At 48.8% G+C, this 14,038-nt stretch overlaps 1 protein-coding gene across 10 annotated transcripts in view; it reads right to left on the bottom strand.

The window, feature by feature from the left end:
* Window positions 1–2,407: 2,407 nt before the first annotated feature.
* Window positions 2,408–14,038, bottom strand: part of UNC13B (unc-13 homolog B) — a 250,006-nt gene continuing 238,375 nt past the window's right edge. For 5 of the 10 annotated variants that reach the window (XM_089498261.1, XM_089498273.1, XM_089498303.1 and 2 more), the window contains 7 exons: window positions 13,125–13,181; window positions 11,484–11,564; window positions 9,896–10,043; window positions 8,592–8,648; window positions 6,666–6,758; window positions 4,437–4,596; window positions 2,408–3,965 (listed from right to left, as the gene is read on the bottom strand). In XM_089498261.1, the coding sequence (XP_089354387.1) occupies window positions 3,680–3,965; window positions 4,437–4,596; window positions 6,666–6,758; window positions 8,592–8,648; window positions 9,896–10,043; window positions 11,484–11,564; window positions 13,125–13,181 (882 nt within the window). In that variant the 3' untranslated portion in view covers window positions 2,408–3,679. The remainder of the gene's footprint in view (window positions 3,966–4,436; window positions 4,597–6,665; window positions 6,759–8,591; window positions 8,649–9,895; window positions 10,044–11,483; window positions 11,565–13,124; window positions 13,182–14,038) is intronic. The other 5 variants (XM_089498281.1, XM_089498295.1, XM_089498332.1 and 2 more) reach the window with 2 other exon arrangements.

The raw sequence follows: 14,038 nt of genomic DNA, 5'->3' as shown, positions 1-14,038 counted from the left end.
CATCTTTCCGCCCCAAGTGCAGTACCTTACATTTCTCCGTTTTGAAATTCATTTTGTTAGCTTTGGTCCAGCTTTCTAATCTATTAAAGATACCACTGGCCATATTAACATATGGGGCCAACTCAGTGAGATAGGAATAGGAAGTCCTGTTGCAGACTCTCAGATCTGGAATTAGGTAGGCTACCTGCTTTGGATGGGGTTGCGCAAGTATGTTGCTTGGGAGTGCTCTTGGATCCATACCTGACACTGGAGGACTCTGTGGTTGAGAGTGCTTGGGTCCAGGTCCGGCTGGTGCACCAGCTACAGCCTCTCCTAGATAAGGATAACCTAGCGACAGTCATCCACACACTGGCAATTTACCAATTAGACCACTGTAATGTGCTCTGAGTGGGGCTGCCCTTGAAGACGACTCAGAAATTCAGCTAGCGGAAAATGCAGCAATGAGATTGGTGATCAGCGTACCATTTGGACAACACATAATACAAGTCTTAAAGGGGCTTCACTGGCTGCCAGTGTGGTTCCAATCTGAATTTAAGATACTGATGATGACATGTGAAGCCCTAAATGGCTTGGGACCTCGATATCTGAAGGATAGCTTCTTCACAAAATGCCTGGGCTATGACTGAGGCCTGCTTGGGGGTGAGTTGGGGGGTGGGCCACCTCACGTGCCACTAGTGGGGCAATGCAATGGGGGAGGGCATGGGAGCAGGGCCTTCTCTGCTGGGGCTCCCCCTCCTGGGATCCTTTCCTGTTGGGCATCCAACTGGCACCAACACTGATTTCTTTTCATTACCAAGGCTTTCTATTAAAGACTTTAGGACTTAACTTACTTTAATTGGGTTAGGTATCGGGGGCACTGCTTTGCAGTGGTTCCGGTCCTTCCTCTCGGGCAGGTCTCAGAGGGTGCTACTCGGGGACTGTAGCTCCAGTAAGAGGTACCTCACTTGTGGGGTTCCTCAGGGGGCTATTTTGTCCCCGATGTTATTTAACATCTATATGAAGCCGCTGGGTGAGATAATATGGAGTTATGGAGCTGGGTGCTATCAGTACGCTGATGACACCCAAATCTATTTCTCCGTGTCTCGTTCGTCGGTCTCGAATTCCGATGGCATCTCCCCTCTCAATGAATGTCTTCAGGCAGTAATGGGCTGGATGAGGAAAAACAGATTGAAACTGAATCCAGACAAGACGGAGGTGCTCACGGTAGCGGCCCCGAAACCAAGAATTGGGTTACAACCTCCAGTCCTGGACAGGGTCACACTCTCCCCCAGTGACTGTGTTCGCAGTCTGGGGGTGCTCCTTGACTCGTCGCTCCTGATGACAAATCAGGTAGATGCGACGGTCAGGAGTGCCTGTTATCAGCTTCGGCTGATATGCCAGCTGCGCCCTTTTCTGGAAGTAAGGGACCTTGAGACTGTTATGCACGTAACCTCACGCCTCAACTTCTGTAATGTGCTCTACATGGGGCTACCTTTGTCCTTGACCCGGAAACTTCAGCTGGTCCAAAACATTGCAGCCAGGCTTGTTTCAGGAACATCTAGGAGGGACCACATCACTCCTGTCTTGAGGTCCCTCCACTGGCTGCCTATCAGCTTCCGGGCCCAGTACAAGGTGTTGGTTATCACCTTTAAAGCCCTAAATGGCTTGGGTCCAAGCTATCTTAGAGACCGCCTCCTCCTGTACAATCCTCCCCGCGCTCTCTGCTCCTCTGGGAGGAATTTGCTGCAGCCTTTAAAATCTAGACTTGCGGCTACCTCTCAGAGGGCATTCTCTGTTGTCGCCCCTAAGCTCTGGAACGACCTGCCGGATGAGATCCGTCAGTTGACATCTTTAGACAGCTTTAAAAAAGCTGTCAAGACGGATCTCTTCCGGCAGGCCTTTCCAGATTAAATTTTTCCCCGGCCAGGCTCCCGGGCTCCCCGATTTCCCTTATTCCTCTTGTGGCCCCATCCCCTGATGGTGAGGATTACTGAGGGTTTGGGGGTTTAGTTTAGGATAGTATAATTATACATTGTTATAGTCCCATTTTAATACATTTAAGTGTTTAATATTTTTTAAGAGGGGGAAGGGAGTATAAATATTTATGTATATTTTATTCTGTAAATTTTTATGTTGTTCACCACCCAGATTGGCTTTGCCACTGGGCAGTATAGAAATAATAATAATAATAATAATAATAATAATAATTATTATTATTATTATTATTATTATTGTGCATGTGCAGGGTTTTATTTGCTGTAACCTTTTAAGGTGTTTCCCCCTGTTGTTGGATTTCATGTACTCTTATCCCATTTAAGTAATTGTATTGTTTAAATCTCTCTCTCTCTCGCACACAAACTCTAACTGCCTGCTCCATCTGGGCCAACAGGTAACCCCAGTAAGAGCCAAGCCAAAGAAGGAATGCTGCTAAAAGGTCCTTTATTAAAGGCTATCTTACCACCTCCTGCACCAGTGGCACATGGAACAGGGATTAAAAATTGCAACAGGAATAATCTTCTGGTGACCCATAGAGCATTTCTTATATTACATCCACTGACCACAGCTAAGCAGCATCTAAAACCAGAGTTTTGTGAAATACAAGGTTTATATTATACAGCTGTACAGGTGCCAAGAGAAAAATTAGCAAAAACAACTCACCCACCCCCAAATATACAAACAGCCTCCCTACCCCCATCCTGGTCCCCCACATGCAGTCCCCAGATGCTTATGGAGAGTACCTGATGCGAGAGGACCAGATGGCCCAACGTCAGCAGCCAGGGTTATGTCCAGCAGCCTCGCTGCTCCTCTCCTCTCAAGTGCCATGGCACCCCCCCCCCCCGCCCACATTGGGAGTACTGGTCACACTGGGAAAAAGTGCTCCCTATCTGGCCCAAAAACCTCCACCAGGAATGTAGGAGTGGGGGAATAGGAGACTGATGGAAGAAAAGAAGCTTTCATGACAAAGGTGTGGTGTAGAAATGAATGGAAAATAATAAGGCGGCCCTGGAAGAGGACAATGCTGAGCTGGCCAGTGGGCATTTTTGGTCTGTGTTGGGCTTGTTTGCGGGGAGGAAGGCAGAGGGGGTTCAGTGAGCCATTCTACCGCTGAATCGGAGACACTTACAGGACTTCTCTGCCTGGACTTCCTCAGACTTGGCCAACAGTAGCCAAGCCACTAATGCTAAGACCAGACAAGACCATTTCATGGACACAAGCGTGTCCCCTCTCCTCCACAGCTCTCCTTGCAGAAACACAAGGGAGAGGACCCGCAATGCCAGTCTGGAATGCAAAGCTACAGACCAATTTCTGCTTCTCTTCAAGTTCACAATTTGAAGTTGAGGGAGGAGAGTCCCTGCTTCCCCCTGCCGCAGCACCCTCTCGTTACCATCCTTTCAGGTCCACAGCCATATGCTCTGGCTTCATCTTCAATGCCCACCCACTCACCAGGTCCTCATTCTAATGGCACCAGCTCTGGAGGGACAACCACAAAGCAGGCATGCAACCTGAATGAAATTCTCCTGCCCTGACCCCCAAGTTCTTGCCTTTGCCTCAACATTCTTGAAATCGGTCCCTCCAAGCTGACCAGGGGCTTGACTGAGGTGTGAAGCTCCTGCTGGGATGTGAGAGAGCCAACAGTTGCACACTTTGCGGGTATTGTTGGCACAGGGCACACAATGAGCTTGGGGGAAAAAAAGAAGGATCAGCTCCCTTCCTCGGTGGAGCGGGACTCTGATTTCAACTTGACAAACTCCTTGGCCACTTCGTCGTTGGTTCTCTGAGAGAGAATCCGCAGAACAGTGAGTCCTGTGTCATCCATGTGGACCCGACGTCCCAGTGGGCACCAGCAGGCACAGCTCCCTTTGTCCGCCACGTCCCTGAGCTGCATCACAGCAATGCCCAGGACCCGGTCCTCACGGGCAAAGCAGTAGTCCTTCACACACACCTGCAGCTCGTAGGCATCTGGACCATCCTCATTACCAAGGATGCTGTGAGACAGAAAAAAAAGAAACACAGAGAGAAAAGAAGGTGCTTCAGCTGTAGGGAGCATGGAGAGAGAGCTCAGAGGGGGCCTGTCCAAGCAGAACAAAAGTTCAAATTGGGATCCTTCAAAGAAACCCAGGTCCCTTTTCACTTGCTGAGGATGAAAAAGCAAACAGGGTTCTTAAGGAAGGTTAAGTCCAAGAATTCAGAGGGTCTCTTAGGTTGCTGAGGCAAGGGGTGTGAAATGCATTCCTGAAAGGCCTGCTAATCTGGGACCAGGCTGTGTGTTCACTAGTGAGCATGAAGAGAAGAGGAAGGAAGGCTCAGTAGCTAAAACACATGTGGAGGAGGGAGAAAACACAAAGGCCGCCCGCTGGGAGGGGGGCAGTGGGCAAATAAGAGTAGCAGTAAAGGAAAAGAGGGCATGTTCCAGACATGGATAGGACACTAAGAGGAAGGCCATCAGGAAGACTTACAAGTGGAAGGTTTCGTTGTACTTTGGGGACCAGTTATTACTCTTGGACTTGGTGGTGAATTTCCGCTTCTTGTCACTCTGGTGTGGTCCAATCATTGTGACTTCCACGAAGGGACGGAACATGCCAGAGGTCTGCCACTTTAGGTCATTGGCGGCCACAACTTTGAGAGAGAGTGAGGGAGAAGGAGGGAGGGAAGAAGAGAGAGAAAAAATGCCATTTTTTTCAAAGCCACCAGATGGTGGGAATGCTATGGATGTCGTCCATCTGGATTACAGTGAAAGCATTTGATAAGGTCCCCCATGATATTTTGATTAGCAAACTGACTAAATATAGAATAGATGGAAACACCATCAGAGGGAACCATAATTTGTTGGAAAACATGCTCAAGGAGTTGTCATTAGTGGCTGTGCTTCAAATTGGAAGGGGAGGTGGGTCTCAAGTGGAGTGCCGCAGGGTTCTGTCCTGAGGCTGACACTCTTCAATATTTTGATCAATTATTTAGATGGATGGGATGGATGGAATCCTTATCAAATTTACAGATGATGTAAATTTGGGAGGGGTAGCTAGCACATTGGGAGACAGGAGAAGAATTTGAAATGCCATTGATAATCTAGATAACTGGTCTAAAATTAATAATATGGAATTCAACAGAAACAAATGCTTTGCTGTCTCATAGGGGTGGATCAGGTCTAAAGGTACAAAGTTACAGGAGGGAAGATTTTGATTGAACATTAGAAGGAACTTCTTGACAGTGACAACATGAAGGCAATGGCATCATTTGCCTAGAATATCTGATGCTACGGATGGTCTGAATCGTGGATTGAGCACAGGGTTGAAGTTGATGACCCATGGGGCTCCTTCTAACTCTATGATTTTAACACTGGAGCAACGCCATGTTTGCTCTGCCCAGAAGAGGACAAATGGCGACAGGACCAGGGTCACCTTGTGTGGCTTTGGAAGGCAGCTTTGCAACCCAACATGCCACGACCCTGCCCTCCACAGCACCTTAAATGGAGGCCCCTGTGACTCAGTACCTCCAGACAGAAATTCATCTGGGTACCTTCTCCCAGAAGAAACCAGAGCAACCTGCTGACCTCCACCAACTGGGACCCAGGCTCATTACTCCCACTGCTGCGACTCAGCAGTCCTCTTCTCCTGCCCTGGAGAGTGGACAAGGAAAGCTCTGGGTGGACAAAGAGCCCTTGCCCTGTCATACTGTTCTTTTGGTCATTTATGAAGATCTCCATGTATCAAGCTGCTGTTAGCTTGGATTCATATGAGGAAGACCAAATTTCCTGCTAGCACCTCCTCTCTGTGTGGCAAACAGCACCTGTCCAGCACCACAGAGAAAACCTGACTTCTCACCATGTCTGCAAAGGCTTAAGAAAGACAGCACAGCCAGACCCACCAGGCGTGGGCTAGGGAAGGCATGGCTCATTGCACTGAGTGACAGGCCTTCTTGCGGAGGGTGGGAGGATGATGGGGAATCCATGAACTCAGGCCAAAGTCCCTTTCACTGCCCATCTGAAGCAGGTATCAGCAAGGAGCCAGTGTGGTGCAGTAGTCTGGGTGCTGGCCTAGGACTCTGGGAGACCTGGGTTCGAATTCCCACTCAGCCACAGAAATCCACTCATATGTGAGTCTTATTCTGCTCTCAGCCCCAAAGGGATCCAATGATGTAAATCTTCCTCGGAATAATAAATCTGGCCAAGAAAACCCTGAGAGAGAATCTCCATAGAGCCTGGAAATTATTTGAAGATACACAACAACAACAACAACAACAACAACAACAACAACAACAACAGAGGTAGAGATGTTAAGAATACTTTGCATATTTTCTCTTTGAGTAAATACGGGGGGTGTCCTTTTCTTCTACTTGAGTGACACTGAAAAAGGCTAAAGGTTTGTTGGTGCTGTTTTCAGTGGATTCCATATGCAAGCAATAAGCAAACACTAACCATTTTCTGCCAAATCTCATAATTTATACAACTTATCCCTGCACCTTTTAATGCAAAAAATTATCTTGCCCACGAAGGATAAAACTTTTGAATATTTTTCATTCTCATTGGCCAGAAGAAAGTAAATGCAGATACCCCTTCTCTAGCTGGGTTGGCCAGGTCCTTGCAGATCTCTGGTAAAGGAACACACTTGCCCTGGCGGGTCTCCTGGGTGGCCAGGGTGAGGAGGAGCAGCCCACTGTCCCTATGAGGAAGTCTTGTGCTGGCTTACCTTTCACGGTCACCTTGTGCTCCCCAGTCCCTGGGTGGGTGTACAGATCAATCTGGATGGAGACTTCACCCACAGGGTCGTCCACTCCTGAGCCTGAGGGGAAAGAGAGGAAGAGGCTACCTTGGAATACAATACAACCGGGGAGGCAATGGGGCCTTCCTTGCCCATACTGTCTCACAACCCCAGAACCACTGGCCTCTCTCCTGCTGTTGCTAGTGTGGCCTGGTGTCCTGGCTTTGCTTGAAGAACAGAGGAAGCCCTTTCCTCCTCTGGACACTCCAATTCTCTTTCTCTCAAGGACAAATCTATCTAGCTCTTCTCCCTACCTTTGTGTAGGGATGCAATAGTTTCAAGGCTAGTGATCTTCCTTCTTCCCTTCGCTGCTGTCTGGACAAACCTTCTCCAGACTAAAGGTTATTCAGGCTATGGTGGGCAACCCAGCACAAAGTGCTCTTGCAGCCCCTCTCCTTCCTGCCTTTTGTATAAGGTGCTTCTGTTGCATCCTAGCCCATGACACCCATCTTGGTTTTTTGCTACTGAGAATTCATACACGCCCCTCCAGCAACTCTGCTCCTCTTCCCCTACTTCACAGAAACACATCCCACAGCTGACATTTGCACTGTGCCTGCTGATGCATTTTAGCACTCAACTGGACAAAGTGAAGACAGGCAGTGGGTGAACGCTGTGGAGATGACAGAGCTACCTCCCAGAACAAACCCACACCTGCCACCCCACACCTCACGGAAGAGAAAAAAAGATAGCTCCCTTTGGCCTCCAGAGCAGCCAGCGGCTCTCTGAATGTGTGTGACTTTACAATCTGGGTCTGATATATCAAGATGGCATTTAGAGCACGGAAATCCAAAGGTCCAATGCAAGCTCTGCTGAGCCTTGTGAGAAGAGGGGGATCTGCTCACCCAAAATGGGCATGCACCTACCCACAGATCATGTGAACTTGGCCTTGGTCCAAATCTGGAGATGTCCTCTGCCTTCCCTGCATCATACAAGCCTCTAAGCATTACAGAGACTCTTCCAGATCTGCAACAAGGACAGGAACCCTGATCTGAGCCATCACTTGAGTGGTCCTTGATGTTGTGAGACAAGGCCTTGGATTGGTTTGTGCAATATTTGGGGTGCTGCCCTGAGCTAATACTACCCAACTTGACTTCTTTTTTTCACCTAACTCCAAATATGTCCTTGGCATCTAATGCACAGAGTATTCAAAGGAGCTTGCATGGTTCTATAGCACAAGGTGGGAAAAAGATGAACCTTGGACTGGTTTGCAGGTCCCCCAGCTGTTTTCTGTGGCCTGTGACATCCCCTCCAGGCTCCCTAGACTACCCTTTCTCTGGCCAAAACAGAAGAAGGAGGACTGCTTTTCCTAGAAGCAATCCACTCTTTCAATGCACTACAGGACCCCGTAATCTCTTCCACACCAAAAAATATCAATTTCCTTCCAATTAAAATTGGCTGTCAGGCTACTTTTGGTTTTCTTTCCCACTTCTGGGATCATCCTTGGCAGTTTGGAATCTCCCAGGGAGAGAAAAAAAACATCTCCTGGACCTGCTCTGGTTGTCCACGCTTGTTGTAGAGTGCCACTAAATCAGGGACCAAGTTGGCTGTTCTTGCATCCTGGGCCACCATGTTCTCTATGACATCTGGCATGGAAGACTGGCAGAGCACCCCTGGGCAGCTCATACTGCCTTCCAGCAAAAGGTGTGAAAGGGGGATGGGTAGGGCTATACTCCACAAGCCACACCAAAGGCAGGTATTCCAGGAGGGAAAGGAAAGGCTTTGAGGAATGACAGAGAGACTAGGTGGTTTGTTCTGTAAAGGGCAGAAAAAGGTGAGGCAGAGGGAAGGGCTTCAAAAGCACACCACATTTGGAGCTGGCCAATGTTGGTATGGCAACATCGGCCTGGAACGTACCCTTCTCAGGACGGACATTCTCACTAGCTGTAAACCTAATACCTTTCCCACCATGCACTGTGGTGAGCAACAGGCCACAGAGGGAGAGAGAGAAAGAGACACAGAGAGATGAGTCAGATTACAACTCATTTGGTCACAATGCACAAACAGACAGGCTGCCCTTGGAAATGTGGCTGGTGCTGCTGGGAAGGCTCCAGGACAGGACAAGGAAGCCAGCATAGCAGGCAGAGAGGGGGTCCCCAGCAGGGATGCCAGCTGAAGACCCTGCCAGGTGGACTGGATGGCATCTAGTGCCTTTGCCACAGATGAGGGGAAGGACCAGAGAACAGGCACAGAATCCAGTGCTCCAATTCTGGAACATTCCTAGACTCACACTTGGAAGTTGGCTGCATGCAAATAGGGACAAATGTGGCCCAGCAGGAGGAGGAAGCTGGAAGCTGCCACTGTTCCTCCCAGTCATGACCCCAGAAGCATCAGCCCACCCAGCTCAGAGTGCTTGTGTGTTAACTCTGGGCTCACTTGCTGTTCATCCATGGGTCAAGAAGGGACCCCTGAGCACCATAGCTGTGGCTTTCAGCCCACTATTGGCTTTCTGGTGACTTTTGATGCCAGAAAACTGAAAGGAGGTCAATCTGCATCCAGGAGTGAGGAAGGCAAGTCTGATCCCTCCTGTTACCTTTGCCTGGCCTCCCTCCTCTCCCATAACAGAAGAAGCCATGCTAGCCACTGAACAGAAGCCCTAGGTGCAATGTGCTGGGGCAGAATGCATGGTGCCTTTGACTGGTGAGATTTAAGAGGAGGGGAAGGAAGACAGCTATGGGCAGGGCAGGTGCAAGAGAGTATCTGCAGCACACAACATGCCTTCTTGCTGTGCCGTCTTATAAGGGACTCTCAGGATGTCTCTCCCAGCACCATTCTTCTCCCGGAAAGAACACTGCCCAAAGCCAACCCTTGGGTCACTGAAGCAACCATGCAAAGCTCAAGGTCCCACAAGGGGGCGCCATCCACCAGGAGACACAGCTGGATGGAGGCTTTGATTTCTTGCCCTCTGATGCAGACACTCTTTTGCCATGACAGCACTCTCTCATGACACAGAAGCAGGACAATGCCCTTGCCCTGCCTCCCTTTGCCCTGATTCCAGTCGCCTTACTCCAAAGGCTCTGCTAGCCTTCTTCTATCGTGACCACCCTGGCAATGGCACCCCTTTCTCACACTGGGCATCTCAGCTCAGGCCATGACCTATTTGGACTCACTGTTACCTGGGTGGCAAAAATGAGAGAGAGAGAAAAGTAGTGACCGCTTACCTTGAGCTGTCTGTGTCTGCACAAAGGTCTTGATGAGGGTGTCGGTGGTCTGGGTGTAGAGGGACAGAGCATAGCGCAGTGACTGCAGGTCAGAGCTCTTCTCCAGGAAGGTCTTCTTCAGGCCATTCCCCCCGGCATGGAAGTATTGCTGGGAGGAAAAGAGAAACCGCTGGCAGGACTTGACAGGGTAGGTGCGCAGGAAGGAGTAGCTCTCATATGGCATGAGGAATTTTCCTAGGACTGTCCCAAGCAACCCCCAAGACAGAGGCTGGAAGTCTTCTTCCTTTCCCTCATGGGGGGACTCTTCCCAGCCCTGCCACCAAGTTCTTCCAAAGATGGTAGTGCATGCACTGGTAACCACAAGGCTGGACTTTTGCAGTGTGCTATACACTTGGCTACCTTTGTACCAAGTCCAGAAACCCCAATTGGTTCAGAATATAGCAGCCAGACTGATTATAGGTACATCTAGGAATGATCAAATTGCACTGATGTTAAAAGCACTTCACTGGCTACCAATTAGTTTCTGGGCAAAGTACAAAGTGTTGCTTATTACCTTTAACAAGGTTTGGGTCCAGGTTACCTACAGGATCACCTTCTCCTGTATAATCTGCCCTATACACTCAGGTCCTCTGGGAAATGTTTGCTCCAACTGGCCAGGGCTAAGTTGACAACTGTCAGCCAAAAGACTTTTTCTTCAGCCGCCCCTAAACTGTGGAATGACCTGCCAGAGGAGATACAGGAGATACGACAACTAAAAATGCTGAATGTATTTAAAATCGCACCGAATACTCATCTCTTCTGGTAGGCATATCCAATCGATTTTAAATCATGACTTTTAATTCGTATATGAACTTTATGTATGTATTTTAATGATTTTATAGTATTATATTTTGTGGTTTTATGTGTTTTTAATTGCGCTTTGTATTTTAATATGCTGTACCCTGCCTTGATCCTTGAGGAGAAGTGGGAAAGAAATAGAAATAATAATAAAACAACAACAACAAACTTCACAATGCCTCCTTCCATTGCCTTTTGGATAAGATCTTCTCTCAAAGAAGTCCACCTCCATCGCTCCCCTCCCTTCATGTTTCTCTCAGTTCCTATTTATTAGAGACAGGAAGAATGAAGGAAGTGGGGTTGACCACCCCAACATGCCAAGGATTCTCTCTGCCCCAAGAGTTTGGACACTCTTCAGCCCAGAAGTCCAGAATGTGGGAGGAGGAAGAGAAGGAGAGAACTTCCCTCCTTGATTAAGAGGAAGTCTATCACAAGATGTCCCTCATAGTAATCTTCTCTATTGTCTCTGGTTGAGTGAACAACCCACTGAGATAATTACTGCTCTGCAGGCTTATTTCAATTTCAGTATTTTTAAATAGGACCTAAATACCCTAAAGGTACTAGGTCCTATCTGATCTTGGATGCTAAGCAGGTTCATCCCTGGTTAGTACTTGGATGGAAGACTTCCAGGGAATTTCAGGTGCATAGGAAGGAACTGGCAAAACCACCTCTGAAGATTCCGAAAACCTTAGGAAATTCATGGGGTCATCATTAAGTCGACAGGTGACTTGAAGGTGCCCACACCACTCACCTTAATGGTGTCGAGAGCCAGCTCCAGCACTGCGCATTGTTTGGGGGTCAGGCTTCGGGTTTCCTCCTTGACCATGTGATCCTGAAACAGAAGCCAGCAAGGTTAGCAGCAGTTGGAGAGGAGAGACAAAGGGCTCAACCCCCATCTATAGGGGCTCTGCTCAAAAGACAATGCCCTCCTGGATGAAGGAAAGGGTATGTAGGTGGGATTAGGATGAGCATTTGGCAGTGGCAGATGTCAGCAGAAGAAATTGGTTGCGATAAAACTTGTGGAAGGACAGGTAAGGCAAGGCTCCTTCTTACCCAAGGCAGCTGTGATGTGACCACTCAGCCGGCGTCCTGGCAGTTTCACAGTCCCCCTGTGGGAGCGAGAGGGAATCTCCCCCTATGCAGCCAAGAAGGAAACCCCCACCCAAATTTCTCCAGGGATAATCTCTCCCTTGACCCAAAGGCACTCAGACCCTCATCAGGAACTTTCCTCCTCCATCCTGAATGACACTGAAATCAGAAAATCATCAGCCTAGCACAACCTTTCATGCCAAACTTGCCACTCTGGGAAGGGCAGTTTGGGCATCCACATGGGCACCAAACTTCCAGTCCTGAAATTTGCACTCTGAACCTTGACAGCCACCAGGCCTTCCCTCCAGAAGGCAGCATGGACCACCGGACAGGAGAAAGAGCTCTCATTCCCCTGATAAGAGGGTGTCTCTACTCCCTGGGTCCAAGCCCTTCTGCCCCTTTGCCAAAGCTGGTAGGCTCAGGAAGTGGGGAGGAAAGGTATCTGGAACTAGATGAAGTTGTGCCAAGGCAGCACAGTGGCACCCATGCTGCGCTGCTTATTTACTCACATTGCAGGGACCTTTCTCTAATCTTATAGGAGCTGCACAGCAAAGTCAAAATGGAGTTCCCAGCACAGTGGCCAAGGTGTTCTTCCTACATGGACCAACACAGATTTGCAATCCACTATCCTTCCCCCTCTACTTTCTCCTGCTTTTCTTGAACAGATTTCCAGATGAAATAAAGTATGCACAGAAGATCTTCCTGCTGGGAATGTGGCAAAGCCTTCACATACAAGAAGCGCTCTTCCACAACTCATTCCGGCTGGGATTGTCGTCTCCAGAGGATAAGCCCTTGGGCTACCTCCTCTGATCAGATACGTCTAACTCAGTCACTTTAACAGTCTCTATGAATCTGAAGATGTGGAACAATGGGCAACAAGCACTGGATGCACTGCCCACACACATCACCCACACTCTCCTCCTCCCCATCTTCCAAAATTTCCCAAAGCCACTTTCCCAGGGCTGGATTTGAAGAGAGCTCATGCAATCCACTCCATGTGCTCAGAGTCCCTCTCACCTGGTGACTTGGAGACCCAAGGCCTTTATGCTTGCTGGGACAACTGGTGGTGTAAGGCACAGTCAAGTATCATGCACAAAGCACACAGTTGAAAACCAGTACCTGGACAAAGCCAGCTCACATCTGGACAGATACTGGACAGGTGCTTAACAGATTCACAGCTACAAGACATACACAAGACAAAGAGCAGACACTGTAGTTCTATGGCATATTCATGCACATTGCCACGATCACATGGACAGGAAAGGTGACTTGCAGGAGAGACTATATTCCCAAACACCCATACCTTCAGTTTTGATAAATGTCCCAATTCTTTAGCAGCACTGAAAATCATCTGGGTCCCCTATGTGTGGAACAAGCAAGAGAGGCAGAAAAACAGAGGGGGGGAAGGGTTACAAGGTGAGACTTTCAGCAGGCAGAGGAATAAAACACGGCATCAGGATACAAACACATCAGGGTCAACTGTAGCAATGACTCAAGAGGTGGCTCTCTCATTAATGTATATTTTATAGTCTTCTATGCTGCTTTACAGAAGAAAGCAAAACAAAGCCCCCCTCCCAACTTCCATGGATCTCACAGGAACAACAAGGCCGCAGAACAAGGTTGCCTCAATGGACACAGGGGACTCCAAAGACAGAGCCCACGTCCTACAACTTAGGGTCCAAATAGCCATCCTGCTATACTGTATCACATGGGGGCTTACGACGTGCCAAATCTAAAGCATCTCTTACAACACCACAGGAATGAACAAGTGGGGGATTAAACCCTGGTCTCCAGAATTGTAGTCCAATGCTCAAACCACGGGTTCCTAGAGGGTCCTGGGCTATGTAGTCCTTACACCCAAGTGTGCCTTTACAGCTAGGATGCCACAGCCAGCTGGTCCTTCGGTCCAGCCCACAGACCAACACTGCCATCCATACTGGCCATCCAAGGTTTATGTCAGGGTGCTCAGGCCCAAATGCTCAGATTGCCCTCAACATCATGACTCCCTTCCACAGCCAGGCTGCTAGCCTCTGCCCTGAAGAGACAATGCCCTTGCAGCTATCCCTCCCATCCAGTTCACAGGCCAATGCTACCATGCACACTGGACATTCAATGTTTTTATTCAGGTCCAAATGCTCAGACTGCCTCCAGTGTCTAGAAGTCTTCCTCTTCCACAGGACCATTTGCCAGTCTCCACCTCACTAACAGATACACCCT

Source organism: Sceloporus occidentalis, unplaced genomic scaffold, assembly GCF_023333645.1.
Source record: "Sceloporus occidentalis isolate IW3139 unplaced genomic scaffold, rSceOcc1.0.p SCAF_1, whole genome shotgun sequence".
Classification (NCBI taxonomy): Eukaryota; Metazoa; Chordata; class Lepidosauria; order Squamata; family Phrynosomatidae; genus Sceloporus; species Sceloporus occidentalis.
Note: the sequence above shows the minus strand (reverse complement) of the source record. Positions and strands in the feature narration are given on the sequence as shown.